Here is a 12,674-nt window from a genome sequence, read left to right as displayed (position 1 = left end):
CAGCCACGTGACCATATAAATATTAACGTGTTAGTCTTCGGAGAGGGCTTGATGTCTTGAAAAATGCCACGAAACAATTACTTATGAGCCATTCCCGACTTATTTGGGACAAATTGGATACTCAAGTCAAACAGCAATAATCCTCACGTAGCCGATTCGCCATAACTTGGGCCTTTGGCCCAACACGAAGCTATTACTATCAGGCAGACGAGAGTTTGGCCCAATAATCCTAGGATGCTAATTGTTGTGCTGAAAAGAGATGAAAACCCACCCGGCATATAGAAATGAGCTTCATAAGGAAATTTGAATGGTAATTTTGCATAAAAATTCCACCAAAACTATAGCCCTAAAAACCACCGTGATGTAACAAGACATTCGTAACCAAGTACACTGCTATCTAGATAACAAGTCTTAGGCATCCCTAGAAATTTTTAGAATGTGAGCAGTTGGACTTTGTGCAAGTGTGATATTGAATTTTTTTCTTTTTCTGGTATAACCATTCGGTATCCAAAGTCAAAAGCCCCAATTTATATGAATTCGAGCATGGAGGGAACTCAAAAGAGGGTGACTCTCCTAAGCATATTTTCTCCATTCCCGTCGCCCCAAGGATTGAACTTAAGAGCTGATGATTAAGGAAACTCAAACCCCTTGCCATTTAAGCCAACATTTGTTGTTGTGAATATTGAATATTAACACTAGTATGTTCATTACATGGCAAGGGTCAAAGACCAATAAAAATTAGTCCAATTAGTAAGAATTTAATCCATCATTTATAAATTTGTAAGTTAAAATTTCATGTCAATATGAAAACATTGTTAATAGGCAATTTATAAATATCTCAACTTCCTTGAACTTGATATGTCCTAACTTTGATAAATTAAGACCCAATTCACATAAAAAATTTTATACCAACAAACAGCTGGCAAGGCAGGGACATAAATAGAACGTGTATGGTCTGAAATTTGGTCATATAATTTTTCTTTCATAAAGCAGAAAAGATATATAGACACAAGACAATATGTGAGAATACATAGAAAGCTTCCAACCTTAAGTCGCATGGCAAAGAGGCATTGAGGTGCCATTAATCACGCTACATCCCTAAATTTTAACCTCAATGCCATGCATTGCCCACCAGACTAAATTTTAAACACGCTGCGTCTTGTCAAGTGTCAACGTTACTTGAACGTGAATGAAGCATGAAAAGGTATCAAAGCAAACAGATTTAAGCTATGTTTGGAAACAGCTGAAAACAAGTTTCTGCGACTTCTAAAATAAATGTATTCTCACCCTTTGTCAATGCCAACGAGCTTCCAAACACACACTTATTCTTAATGTATTGCTTGAGTTAGAACTAGGATGTTCGAATTCATCTCAAACCCATCAAGTAATTAAACAAAGTGTCATATAGTGTATATAAATTCAAAGAGACCCACTTCATATTAAACGGCATCAACTATAATGCCTGCAATACGCATGAACAATAATACCAAATCAAAATAAGATGACGACGTGAATCCAATCCAACTTTACAAGTTGCATATCTGCTTCAAAATGCTCCTCCTGCATGACATGATTAATTAATATGACAAACTTCACAACAGAAAATCCCTGTTCTTTTACCTTCGCTCAAATCTCTAACAGTGCCCACTATTACTTGTTGGAAAAATTGAAGAAAATAGTATCCTGCATGAGATTTAGTTGTTATCTTCACGATCATTTTTTTGTTTATTTTTTATTAAATAATTGTAATTCAGACGCGTTTCCAAGGAATTTGTTTGCTCAGAGTGTGAGATATCACGCTCACTAAAATTTATAATCTACTGTAGATCTCATACTTCATGTTGATATTGAAAGCACGCTCTAGACCAATTAAGTGATTGACCTGCCGCATGTGCATATTAATTATACAGCATAATCTAGCAAGTACTAATTAGTACAGAAAAAATGGTAATTCATGGGGTTAGATTACCTGATGAGTGTAGAAGCACGCAGGATAGTTTTTGGTCAGTGGTGGTGAGAATTAGGAGAAGTGGATGACGGTTCTTGTTGCTGGTCTTGAATTCTCGTCGGAATGCAGAATTCCGGCAGCCCGTCGGAGTGAAAGCGGCCGCCGAAGATGGAAGGTTGCGACTTGTGATTTTGATGATGCTGCTCCGAAGAAGCCACGGGTACGCCGCTCCATGCGCGAACCAGCGGCGAAAAACTGGACTGAAGGGTCCCCCTTTGAGGAAACATCGAACCTTGGCCCATCAACAAATTAGGCTCGAAAATCCTCTGAAAATTCGACTCGAATTCGGCCGGGTTCGAACCACCGAACAGGTTTTCGTCGTTCGAAGCCGTTTGATTGAACGAATGAAGAGACAGGCCAAGATCTTGCCCGGAATTCGTTGTTCTGGAGATCATCTCCGACGGGTAGCTCTGGAAATTGATGGAGGAAGCTGCAGAACTGGTGGGGAAGAAAGCTATTGCGTCGGAATCAATCGCCGTCGGGAGAAACCCGGAAGGAGCTTCAGAATTCTCAGGGTCTTCCGCTTTGTGAGTTTCCTCCGTCGTATTAGCGGCCGCAGGCTGCCACGGAGGAAGCTCAGCGAGCTTATCAATGGCGTATTTGGCCTTCTTGATGAGCCAATCGACGGCTTTGCTAGGCCGGTCGTAGCCGAGGCGGTCCTGAACATCGTAGAATTGAATCGCTGTGTGGGCCGATAAACGAACCCTCCGATCTCGAGGACCTTTGGAAGTATAAACCTTACTGTGACGATCTTTCCGACCGGTGGATCGAACAATGTGACCTCCTTGAACCTGGACAATCTCTCCTCCTCCAGCACTCTTCATTCCCATACCTTTATGCCTTCTCATCCATAGAAGATACTGAAATTGAGGGTTTATACTCAAATTATAGGCCCTAGCGGTAGCGATAGTTTCTGATTCCAACTTTTTGGTTCTCTTTTTTGAATTATTCGGCGGTTTTGTTTCTGCCCTAGTGAACTCTGAGGACTCTATAACAGCTGCGTGAAATAATCCCGGGAAAAACCAGACCTGCCATTGAAATCTCTCAGAAATAATCCAAAACCCAGATGAATTTACAAGCTGCAAAAGTCAAAAGTACTCAATGCTTCCTCCTTGGTACCTGAATTATCTATAAGGTGGCTTTAGAATTAATGTGAAGAGGGTGAGGTTTTGTTGAACAAGAATTGCACTAGAAATGAAGAATGAGAACACGGGATAGCGAGAAGAAGACAGGGTTTTGGCCGAGGTTGAGAGAACGAGATGGTACAGTACCTAATAAGCGGAGAATGAGAGATGGCTGATGCCTGTCCTCGCTGATAAGTGTGTCAGTGAAGATTAAAGAGTTTTGGGAGAATCGCACTGTAAGCTTCAAGAGAACAAAAAATTACACTGCAAGCTCAATATATTATGTTATTGTATAGTAGGCCCAAAGCCTTTGTTGCAATTTTTCTTGAGAGTAAAAGTATAATTTTACCTTTATATGATTTAAAAAATCAAATCATACATAACATAGTGTCCATCAATGTATGAAATAATGTTCATATATGTCTAATTGATCTGTAAGTTTAATAAGATATATAAGTAACGTAGATAATATACAACACAACGTTTATGAATTCATAATATGATATTTATATTTTCTCAATACAGTATTCATGCGTGAACACACATGGACATTATGTTAAAAATTTCATGAACATCATATTGTGCATTCATATATATCATATTGTGTATTCATAAACATTATATTGTACATATTTTATGTGATTTTATTTTGATTAACTTATAAATCAACTGGACATGCATTAATATCACAGTGTGCATGTTTTGTATGATGTATATTTTAATTTACAGATCAACTAAACACGTATGGATGTCATATTATACATAATTTAAATTTTCAAATCACGTAAAAACAAAATTGTACTTTTACTCTTAAAAAAAAAATTACAACAAATGCCCTTAAATTTGCAATATAATATCAAAATGCATTGAGTCTAAAGTGATTTTTTTTTTTAACTATTTTAGAGACTGGAGTGTGATTGTCCCAAGAGTTTTTGGTCATTTATTAATTTTAGCCCTATGAGTCGCCTATATTTTATATGGCTCCGTTTGGATTTCAGTTGGGCATAATAGATTATGAAAATAATTGATTAAGTGGTAGATTTTAATCATAATTGATTATGTTAGAACGCAATATGTTTGGATGCTGTTTTTCTAAAATTGATTTTAACAGAACTGAAGATGTTTGGATAATTTTTTTAGAATCAATTTTAGCTGTTTAAATTACCATAAAGGACATTGTTTTTTAAATTTAAATTAATGATAGATTTGTATGTAATAGTATTAAAGTTGTTACATTTTATTTAAAAAGCAAAATATATTATTTAAACTACATATATAATTAATTAAAAATTTAAATTATATTAATATTAACATTTAAATTTATGTAAATAAATAACTAAATATATCTTGCTTAAAATAAATTCAATAAAAGACAAGAAAATTAAATTCTTAAATATAAAACAGTAATTTTACAACAACTAATGAAGATGATAATATACAAGTTGGTCCCTAATAATATCACGAATACTAGTCATAGCTGATGAAGAAGATGTCATGGATGAATATCCATCAACGCCATGGTCTTCTTGGTCCTCATAATCTTCCTGATCTTCCATCTCATGATGCATAAAATCAGCGTCAGAGTTAGAGTGTCTTCTAATAAAATTATGTATCGCCATTGATGCAACAACGATTTGAACTTGTATATCGTAGTCATAGCTAGGCATGTTGCGTAAAATTGCAAACCTCTTTTTCCAAACTCCAAATGTTCTTTCTATTGTGCACCGTAAACTTGAATGAAAATAATTAAAGACCTCGTTATTATTTGCAAATCCAGTTGATCTTCTAAAATCAGGAAGATGGTAGCGTTCTCGTCTATACGGACCAAGATATCCATTTGGTGTTGGATAACCAGCATCCACCAAATAATATTTACCTTGTAAAAAAAATTACTATCAATGCCTGTAAGGTGGAAAGTCTAACACAAATAAATTGAACAAATAAAAATACCTGAAGGCGGGTGTGGAAAGTTCATGGATCGAGCTGTCAGGGCATGTTGAAAAATGCGAGCATCATGTGCAGTGCCCTCCCATCCAGCCAAGACAAAAGTAAAGCACATGTCCCAATCACACACAGCCATTACATTTTGCGTAGGGATTCCTTTTCTTCCAATATATTTTGATTTTTCACTAGCAGGGACTACACATGGAATATGTGTGCCATCAATTGCTCCAATGGCATTTTTAAAGAATGGCCAATATCGCTTATCATTTTCTATTTTGTTTGATACATGACGAAAGGACTTGTCTTGTGGTTTAATATATTCCATTGCAAGTTTCGAGGAAGCCATTAAAACTTTATGAAAATGTCTATGAATAGTCTCTCCTGAATGTTGAAATCTTTCTTGTGCCATCCTATTTCCCAACCCATATCCAATTGTATTTAAAAAAATTGCAACCATCTCCTGTACTCTCATTTGCCTAGTATCCTTCAATCCATATCGTGTCAATTCACTACATAATTGATGGAACACATGTGGTTCCATTCTAAACATTTCATAGCAACGAACTGGGTGTCCTTCTAAAATTTCATTCACTCACAAATGACCTGTATATTCACTATTTCTTCGTGGCTCTTTGCACAAATGTCTTGTTGCATACAACCCAATGAGAGCACTAACTTTTTGGGCTCTATTTAGCCTTTTTTTAGATGACTCTTCCATATGTCTTGCTATCTGTAGCCAAACACATAAATAATACGTGCACTTAATTTCAATTATAGACACATCTAAATAAGTCATCTATAGAAATACCAATGACTTTTCCACAACATTGTAATACTCAATTACCATATATAAAAAGTACATAAGTAGTTCAAGAGGCTACATAAGTTAAATTCTACAATATAATACAAACATGTTAGATTACTTTTTAAGTAAGATCATATACTCATAATAAGTTTTAAAACTCCAATAATCAACCATTTTTGTAACATTCATATCTCAACCACTCCAAAACGCTTTCTTTATCATCCTTCATCGTCAAAAACATCACCCTAGCCTCTCGGGACATGAAGAGTGACATGCATCATGAAACCCAATGTTTATCAGTTGCAACTTCTTCCCATTGTTTGACTATAGACATGACTTTAGGAATTGATGTTTCCTTGGCCTGTTGAGATTCTTCCTTTGTTGTCTGAGCTATCACACTCATTGCATCTGCTATTTGACTTGTACTAGGTAACTTGTTCTTCTTTCTACCGTTACTGCTTTCGCCCCTCTTCCTCTTACCACTGCTTCCACTTAAGGTTCCTTGAGAAGCATTTAGAACTACTCTATTAAATTCACTGCTTACTCCAGTAGTTCCTAAGATCTCATCACTATCTCCTGAACCTTCCTCCAAATTAATACCCTCATTTGCCATATCAGGCCGATACACCTCTTCATCCTCACCTTCATTCCTATTGTAAATGTTAGGCAAAACTCCACTTGAAGGTGCCCATGCTCTAGGTCCATTAGCGATAGTACCTTGGAACAACTCGGTTAATTCATTGGCAAATGGTAATCCTTTATGTCTGAATTTCTCATATAAAGGATTTTCCTGCACATAAATTATCAATAATATTACATAATACACAAATAAATAAAATAAATATAAAGCCTCATATAATAACATCATACCAATATCTTCTTCTCCCACCAATCGTCTGAAGCATCCACAGTATTGTTTGCATAATCCCAACTCAATCCTGTCTCACTTGAAACTAACTTATCCCATAGTACCCACTCTTTTCTCATATTATCCCACTTATTCTTGAATTATTGTCTGTCATATTTCTGTCCAGTCTTCTCATTGAAGGTAGAAATTATGCTGAGCCATCCTGCTTTGGTAAAACTACCACCATTTCTTTGCGATTTTCGAGCTTGTTCCAAACAAATGTCAATAAAGATTCTAGTATTTCTTCGATCCCATGAAGCTTTTGACTTATTGTTACTCATTATACTATGTAAAAAACTAACATATTAATTATAGAAATTATAATTAAAATATTACATGATAAAAATTTGGCAATTTTCAGAGGAGCCAAATTCAACAGAGACTCACACAGCAAAAAATTTGACTAAATGACCCCTATATATGCAAAACATAATGTTTGAGAATAAAGCTCCAGTAATCAGTGATCACAAACCAAAACCAGCAAAGAGTTCGACTTGGCACAAAATTAACTTTCACCAGCTTTCCCACAATTTGCAAATGCATAGATTTTGACTAAAATCAAGTTTCAATAGCTACAAAATTAACTTTTAACAGATCTCCCATGTTCAGCACAGAGTTCAACTAGGCACAAAACTAACACAGAAATAGCATAAAAAATCAACTTTCACCCATCTTATTATTTGCAAATGTTCAAGAGTTATAAATGGTTCAAGCCACACAAAACTAAGCCAGCAATCCCGAGAACAAATCCATCCATGCATAGATCAGAGTGGAGAGGAAAACAAAATTTGACCAAGATCAAACCTGAACAAGATCGTCCAGAAAGAGAAGATCACTTACCTCTGAGTTAGACCGACTGAAGAGGACCACGAGCAGATCAGCGACGGACGGAGGACCACGAGCAGATCAGCGACGGACGGAGGACCACGAGCAGATCAGCGACGGACGGAGGACCACGAGCAGATCAGCGACAGACGGAGGACCATGAGCAGATCGAGGAAACAGAGTATAGATAAAGCTTACTGCCTTCCTCGACCATAGCAGGAGATCACCACCACTGGAAGCAACTCAGAGACGGTGGACGGAGGAGGTGACGCCACGAGGACCACAGATCTGCACAGAGTTGGAAGATAGTCGAAAGATCCTTGCCTCTGTGAGTACCGACTGTGAGACGGCACACCTGTTGGAGGTGGGTGGACGACGGCAGAGACGGCACGACGGGAGATGGTGGACGGTGACTAAGTTGGGGATGGCTGGACGATGACAGAGCGGCGACACCACCGTGAGGACCGATTGGTGAGCTGAACGAAAGAGGAGATCACAGAAAGAAAGCTGCGCCTGATAGAAGACAAATGAGGATTAGAAAGAAGAGAACTCAATCACGTGAAGGGCACAGATAAAGAGCACGTGAATAACGGTAAAAAGCTTAAAGCTGAAGCTGGTTTTGGTAGATTAAGAATTAACGCGCGTTTAACCTCCCTAATCGATTATTGCATTTTTCTACTGTTTGGCAAATTTTGTTTTGAAAATCGATTAAACCCCAAAAAATCGATTCTTGACGCAAACCAAACGGGCACTATATGGTCCATCACAATAGCGCTGTTCAATAAATGTGCGTGCATGACAAAAATCATTTTTTTAAAAAAATATACTATTATTGCTATTATTTAACGATATTTTTTAATATTATTTGTTTAATAAGTACAGTACAAGTGATTTTTTTTTAATTTCTAAGAAAAAGTTTTATGGGGGCATAGGAAGATGACAAAAATAGATGGTATTCATTCACAATCAGATATCTTCCCAGGTTATTTTTCCTCCATTCCTTAATGGATGTTGATATAATTAAAACATTTTTCAACCTTTGTGTCTATGTAAGCTAAGTAAAGTTTAAGGGAAAGCTCGAGTGATTAGTATTTTTGAATTTAAACGCCCAATATTCTAAACTTGGTCCATCACAATACTAAATGAGACTTATAATAATCCTGATATAACAACAAAAGAGAGGAAAGCTTTTTCGCATTATCACTATTTTAACTCATCTCTAGATTGGATGAGTATTTATTCTCTGTTTGACATGGTAAAAGAGTTTTTAAAGGAAGTGAAAATGAAAGTAAAATTAAGTTTAAAAATACGTTTGGTGTATCGATAAAAATGAGATATAAATTTTAAATAAAATATCCATTTTTTAATGTGAAAGACATGAATGCCTTTGCTTGGAAAAATCCCAAACCCCTTAACCCCTTCAGCTACAACCATTACAAGTCAAACCAGTATTTGTAAAATATATATATATATATATATCCAAAACAAACTCAGCCAACAATCATCAAAAGCAAATTTGGAGATTCAAATAAAAAAAAAAAGAATCAAAGAGCATTCAAGTCGAAGAGACAAAGAATGGAGATGCGGAGATGGCAAAAATCGTCTCAATCATCGCATGGATCTGGAGATGCAACGGTGGCAATCATCACCCACCTTCTCGATCGCCTTGCCGCAGACTTCGATTTTCGGAGATGCATTGGCGGCAATCATCACTCATGTTCTCGCTTATCGCGCAGATCTGATGCAACTGCGACAATCATCACCCATCTTGCTCACTTCACCACTAGCTTCAACCTTTGACGTGTCTCTGTCGCCGACTCCGATTGGAGCCATCAAGGAAAGACGAGAGAAGATTGGAGTGTTAAATCTGTATATCTCAATTCATATAAAGAAATAAAATAATATATGCGTACCTGAAAAATTCATGAGTGCTAGAGAAATCTCGATTACCTCGAGTATAGGCAGGTACACAACCCACAGATCTCCAGAGCCTTCAGAGAGTTCAGAGATAATGGAAGTAGAAGAAAATGAGTTGTGTGTTTGTGGTTACCGACTAATCGTCTTATATAGATCAAATCGGTAACCGCCTTATTAAATAATTAAATAATTATATTATTTATTATCTCTGACTCAGTCAGTTAAGAGATAGGAAATAACTGACGGCTACTGGGTTGTGGGTTGGACCTCTGCCCATTGGGCTCACTTGTGTGGTCCACCTATCACGGTCCACACAAGATCATAAGGACCAATTTATTGAACTTATTAATTAATGCTAATTTATAAATAATATTTTAACATGGAGAGGGCAAAGATGGAACTGGGGCGTGATGGAGCCGAGTTCCATCGATCTTGGTCGAGCTGGGTTCCTTCTGGAACTGAGATCTGCATACCGAACATCTAAAATAATGGGTTTCACTTTCACTTCTATTTCTCTCCCTTCAATTCCATGCTACCAAACAAGCCATTACAAATTGTTATTTGTTGAAACCAAAGCCAAATACAGTCAACACGTGCTCTTCCCCGTTCTCAAACACAATATAATGAATATAAGCCATGCAATTGACGTAAAAATTCAATCTCTCTGCATTTTTATCACCAACAATAATAATGATAAAAATAATGATAGCAATAGCGAAAAATATATCTGCTAGCTTTCGTCGTCACTATCTTATTCAATTTTTACTGTTGTTTGGAATTTTTGTGTGAATACTTAATGGTGTCTTTAATCGATCATTTCAATTAAATCCATACGAATATCCTGCACTAAAATGTAAAATTTTTAGTAATATATATTAAATCTAACAAATGGAATATATCTTATAATTGACGGTAAAAAAAAATAAAAGATACCTAGTGATTAAAAAAAAACAAAACCAAAGTAATTAAAGTAAATTATCGACTCGTGAGAGTTGAGATGACCCAGAGGGTGTGTTTGGTGACCGATGCTGGGTCCACGGTTCCATTCATCGTCATACCCTGCTTGCCGAATCCTGAGTGTAACTATCTTTTGTGTTTCCTTCTTTCTTTCTTCATTCGTCTTCTTCCAAATTACAACCAAAGTTAAAATAAATAGAATTCGATCAACAAAAGTAAAACAGAAGGAAATGGTTCAAACGAAAAACTTGAGTTTTTTGCTTTGAATGGTTGCAGCATTTTTCCAAATGATTATGCTAGTCATCGTGCTAATTACGAGTTAAACAGGTAGCTTTTTCTTTTCCATGGCAAAGCACAAATAATTCAAGTGGATACATAAACTTCACTAAGTTCACAAACTATTCAAAGTAAAAATTAATGATTGTTTATTTATGACAATTTTTTTGGGGATAATTGTATGCACATTTTACGTAAAAGAATAATTACCTTTAATCGTTGCAGATATAGAAATATGACATGTACTAGTAAATATTAAAATTTAAAACGTAAATAATATGAAATTTAATTATTTTGTTTATATTTTGTTAACTGACCAAACCAAAAAAAAAACATTTAAGACACCGCCCAGAACAACGAACGGGAATGAAAAAGTAAAACACCAATTTTCTCGAAGCGGGGTCCACTCTCGAGAAGTTGACATCAAGATTACAGGGGAAGAATATCTCGTACGTAAGATACTTGGTAGAGTATAATAAAATAAGAATATAATTGAAAGTTATATAAAAATTACATTTTGGATTCTAGACAGTAATGAATCCTTGCCCCCGGCCCCAATTTCACTGTTCCTATATTTTTTTAATTTGTTTGTAAAAAATGAAATAATTACATTTAGCCTCTTATTTAAGGATGTGGATTTAGTTCGATTTTGAGAAAAAAATCAAACCAAGCCAGATAAATCAGTTCACCAAAATTTGAGATTTATTATGTTTTTTCTTTTAATTACTTGGGTTCAATTTTTGAGTGATTTGGTTTGACTTGGATTAGATTTGATTCTAGTCTTCTTCTTTTTTTGAGATATTTTTTTCATAATCAATGCATATACATATTTGCTAATAATCTTTAACTATTAAAAATTGATATATTATTTTTAAATACTTGATTTTAAATTTAAATTATTATCAAAGATATTTAGTTAATTTTAATAGATTTTTTTATTGGTGACTTACAAAAAAACTAAACTTAGTAGGGAGAAACAGCTTGGAGAAACTTATAAAAATAAATAAAATAAGAATTCACTCAAGTTTCAATAGACAAAAATCCGAATCCAACCAAATCAGTTGATTTTGCCAAAAGATAAACTAAACTGAATATTATTTGTTATCAGTGTTGATTGGTTCATATAGGTTTGGTTTAATTTAATTTGTGTAATCAGTTTTGAAAAACTTTAAGCCTCCCATAATTTGGATGATTTTCAATTTTTACCCCCATATATGTATTCCTAAACTCGTTATTGCTTTAAAAGAATGCCCTATATTATAGTTAAGAATTAAGATGAAGAATTGAGGTAGAATTAAACTTTCTGACAATTTTATCCATTGGGCACGCGTATGGCAGTCGGCAGGGTGGTAATCCAAGTTTGTAGCCTGGCTTACCCTAGATCTAACCCTGATTTGTTTTAAATACAATAACATTTTAATCAACTCAAACTATTTTAAAAATGTGGTTTAAAAATGAAAATTATATACTAAAATACCTCTTTTTTGATTTTTTTAATTTAATAACAATATTCATTAAAGATGAATAATTTAAGAGTAATATAATAAATATTACCAACAAAACAAAAAAAAAGACTATGTTGATTCTAAGACTAGATCAAGTATGTTTAAAAACAAATAGACTAAGAGTCCGTTTAGTTTTTTTGCTTTTCACGTCCAGAAAGTAAAATTTTACTTTTAAAAAGTTAGAAGTTGTTTAGACAAAATATTTTACAAAAAAAAAGTACATTCTTAAAGTATATTTAAATAATAGTTGAAACGTAACTATTTAAAACTATTGAAAAGTGAATTTAAAAAGTAAAATGTTATTTGACCATACTACTTTAAGTTTAATCTCTTATTTTTATATAAAAATAGTTAATTCATTAAAAATATAATTATTATTTCAATAATAATAATTAGGTATCAAGTT

General features: G+C 34.7%; 2 protein-coding genes across 4 annotated transcripts; both read right to left on the bottom strand.

Moving 5' to 3' along the window:
* Window positions 1-1,308: 1,308 nt before the first annotated feature.
* On the bottom strand, window positions 1,309-3,273 carry LOC129295286 (transcription factor TCP4-like). 3 transcript variants are annotated; one of them, XM_054933784.1, is made up of 3 exons: window positions 3,128-3,273; window positions 1,970-3,036; window positions 1,309-1,560 (listed from the first exon to the last, which is right to left on the bottom strand). In XM_054933784.1, exon 2 carries the CDS (start codon window positions 2,854-2,856, stop codon window positions 2,005-2,007), a length of 852 nt encoding a protein of 283 aa, XP_054789759.1. In that variant the 5' UTR covers window positions 2,857-3,036; window positions 3,128-3,273; the 3' UTR covers window positions 1,309-1,560; window positions 1,970-2,004. The 3 variants fall into 3 exon arrangements, with proteins under 3 accessions (XP_054789759.1, XP_054789758.1, XP_054789757.1); XM_054933783.1 differs by having other exon boundaries at window positions 1,309-1,683; window positions 1,970-3,273; XM_054933782.1 differs by having other exon boundaries at window positions 1,970-3,273.
* A 2,695-nt stretch (window positions 3,274-5,968) lies between these two features.
* On the bottom strand, window positions 5,969-6,868 carry LOC129295284 (uncharacterized). The gene is made up of 2 exons (XM_054933781.1): window positions 6,752-6,868; window positions 5,969-6,671 (listed from the first exon to the last, which is right to left on the bottom strand). The coding sequence occupies exons 1-2, from the start codon at window positions 6,866-6,868 to the stop codon at window positions 6,159-6,161; spliced, it is 630 nt and encodes a 209-aa protein (XP_054789756.1). The 3' UTR covers window positions 5,969-6,158.
* Window positions 6,869-12,674: the final 5,806 nt, after the last annotated feature.

The sequence above is a fragment of the Prosopis cineraria genome, unplaced genomic scaffold (genome assembly GCF_029017545.1).
Source record: "Prosopis cineraria cultivar Desert tree isolate PC_DT_omini unplaced genomic scaffold, ASM2901754v1 PC84, whole genome shotgun sequence".
NCBI classification, from domain to species: Eukaryota; Viridiplantae; Streptophyta; class Magnoliopsida; order Fabales; family Fabaceae; genus Prosopis; species Prosopis cineraria.
Note: the sequence above shows the minus strand (reverse complement) of the source record. Positions and strands in the feature narration are given on the sequence as shown.

Bases quoted from the DNA above. Each gene is read 5' to 3' on its own strand.
- LOC129295286 (XM_054933783.1), bottom strand. From the start codon at position 2,856: ATGAGAAGGCATAAAGGTATGGGAATGAAGAGTGCTGGAGGAGGAGAG.
- LOC129295284 (XM_054933781.1), bottom strand. From the start codon at position 6,868: ATGAGAAAAGAGTGGGTACTATGGGATAAGTTAGTTTCAAGTGAGACA. The intron at 6,672-6,751 runs GTATGATGTTAT...ATTTATGTGCAG, and splicing joins GGTGGGAGAAGAAGATATTG to GAAAATCCTTTATATGAGAA.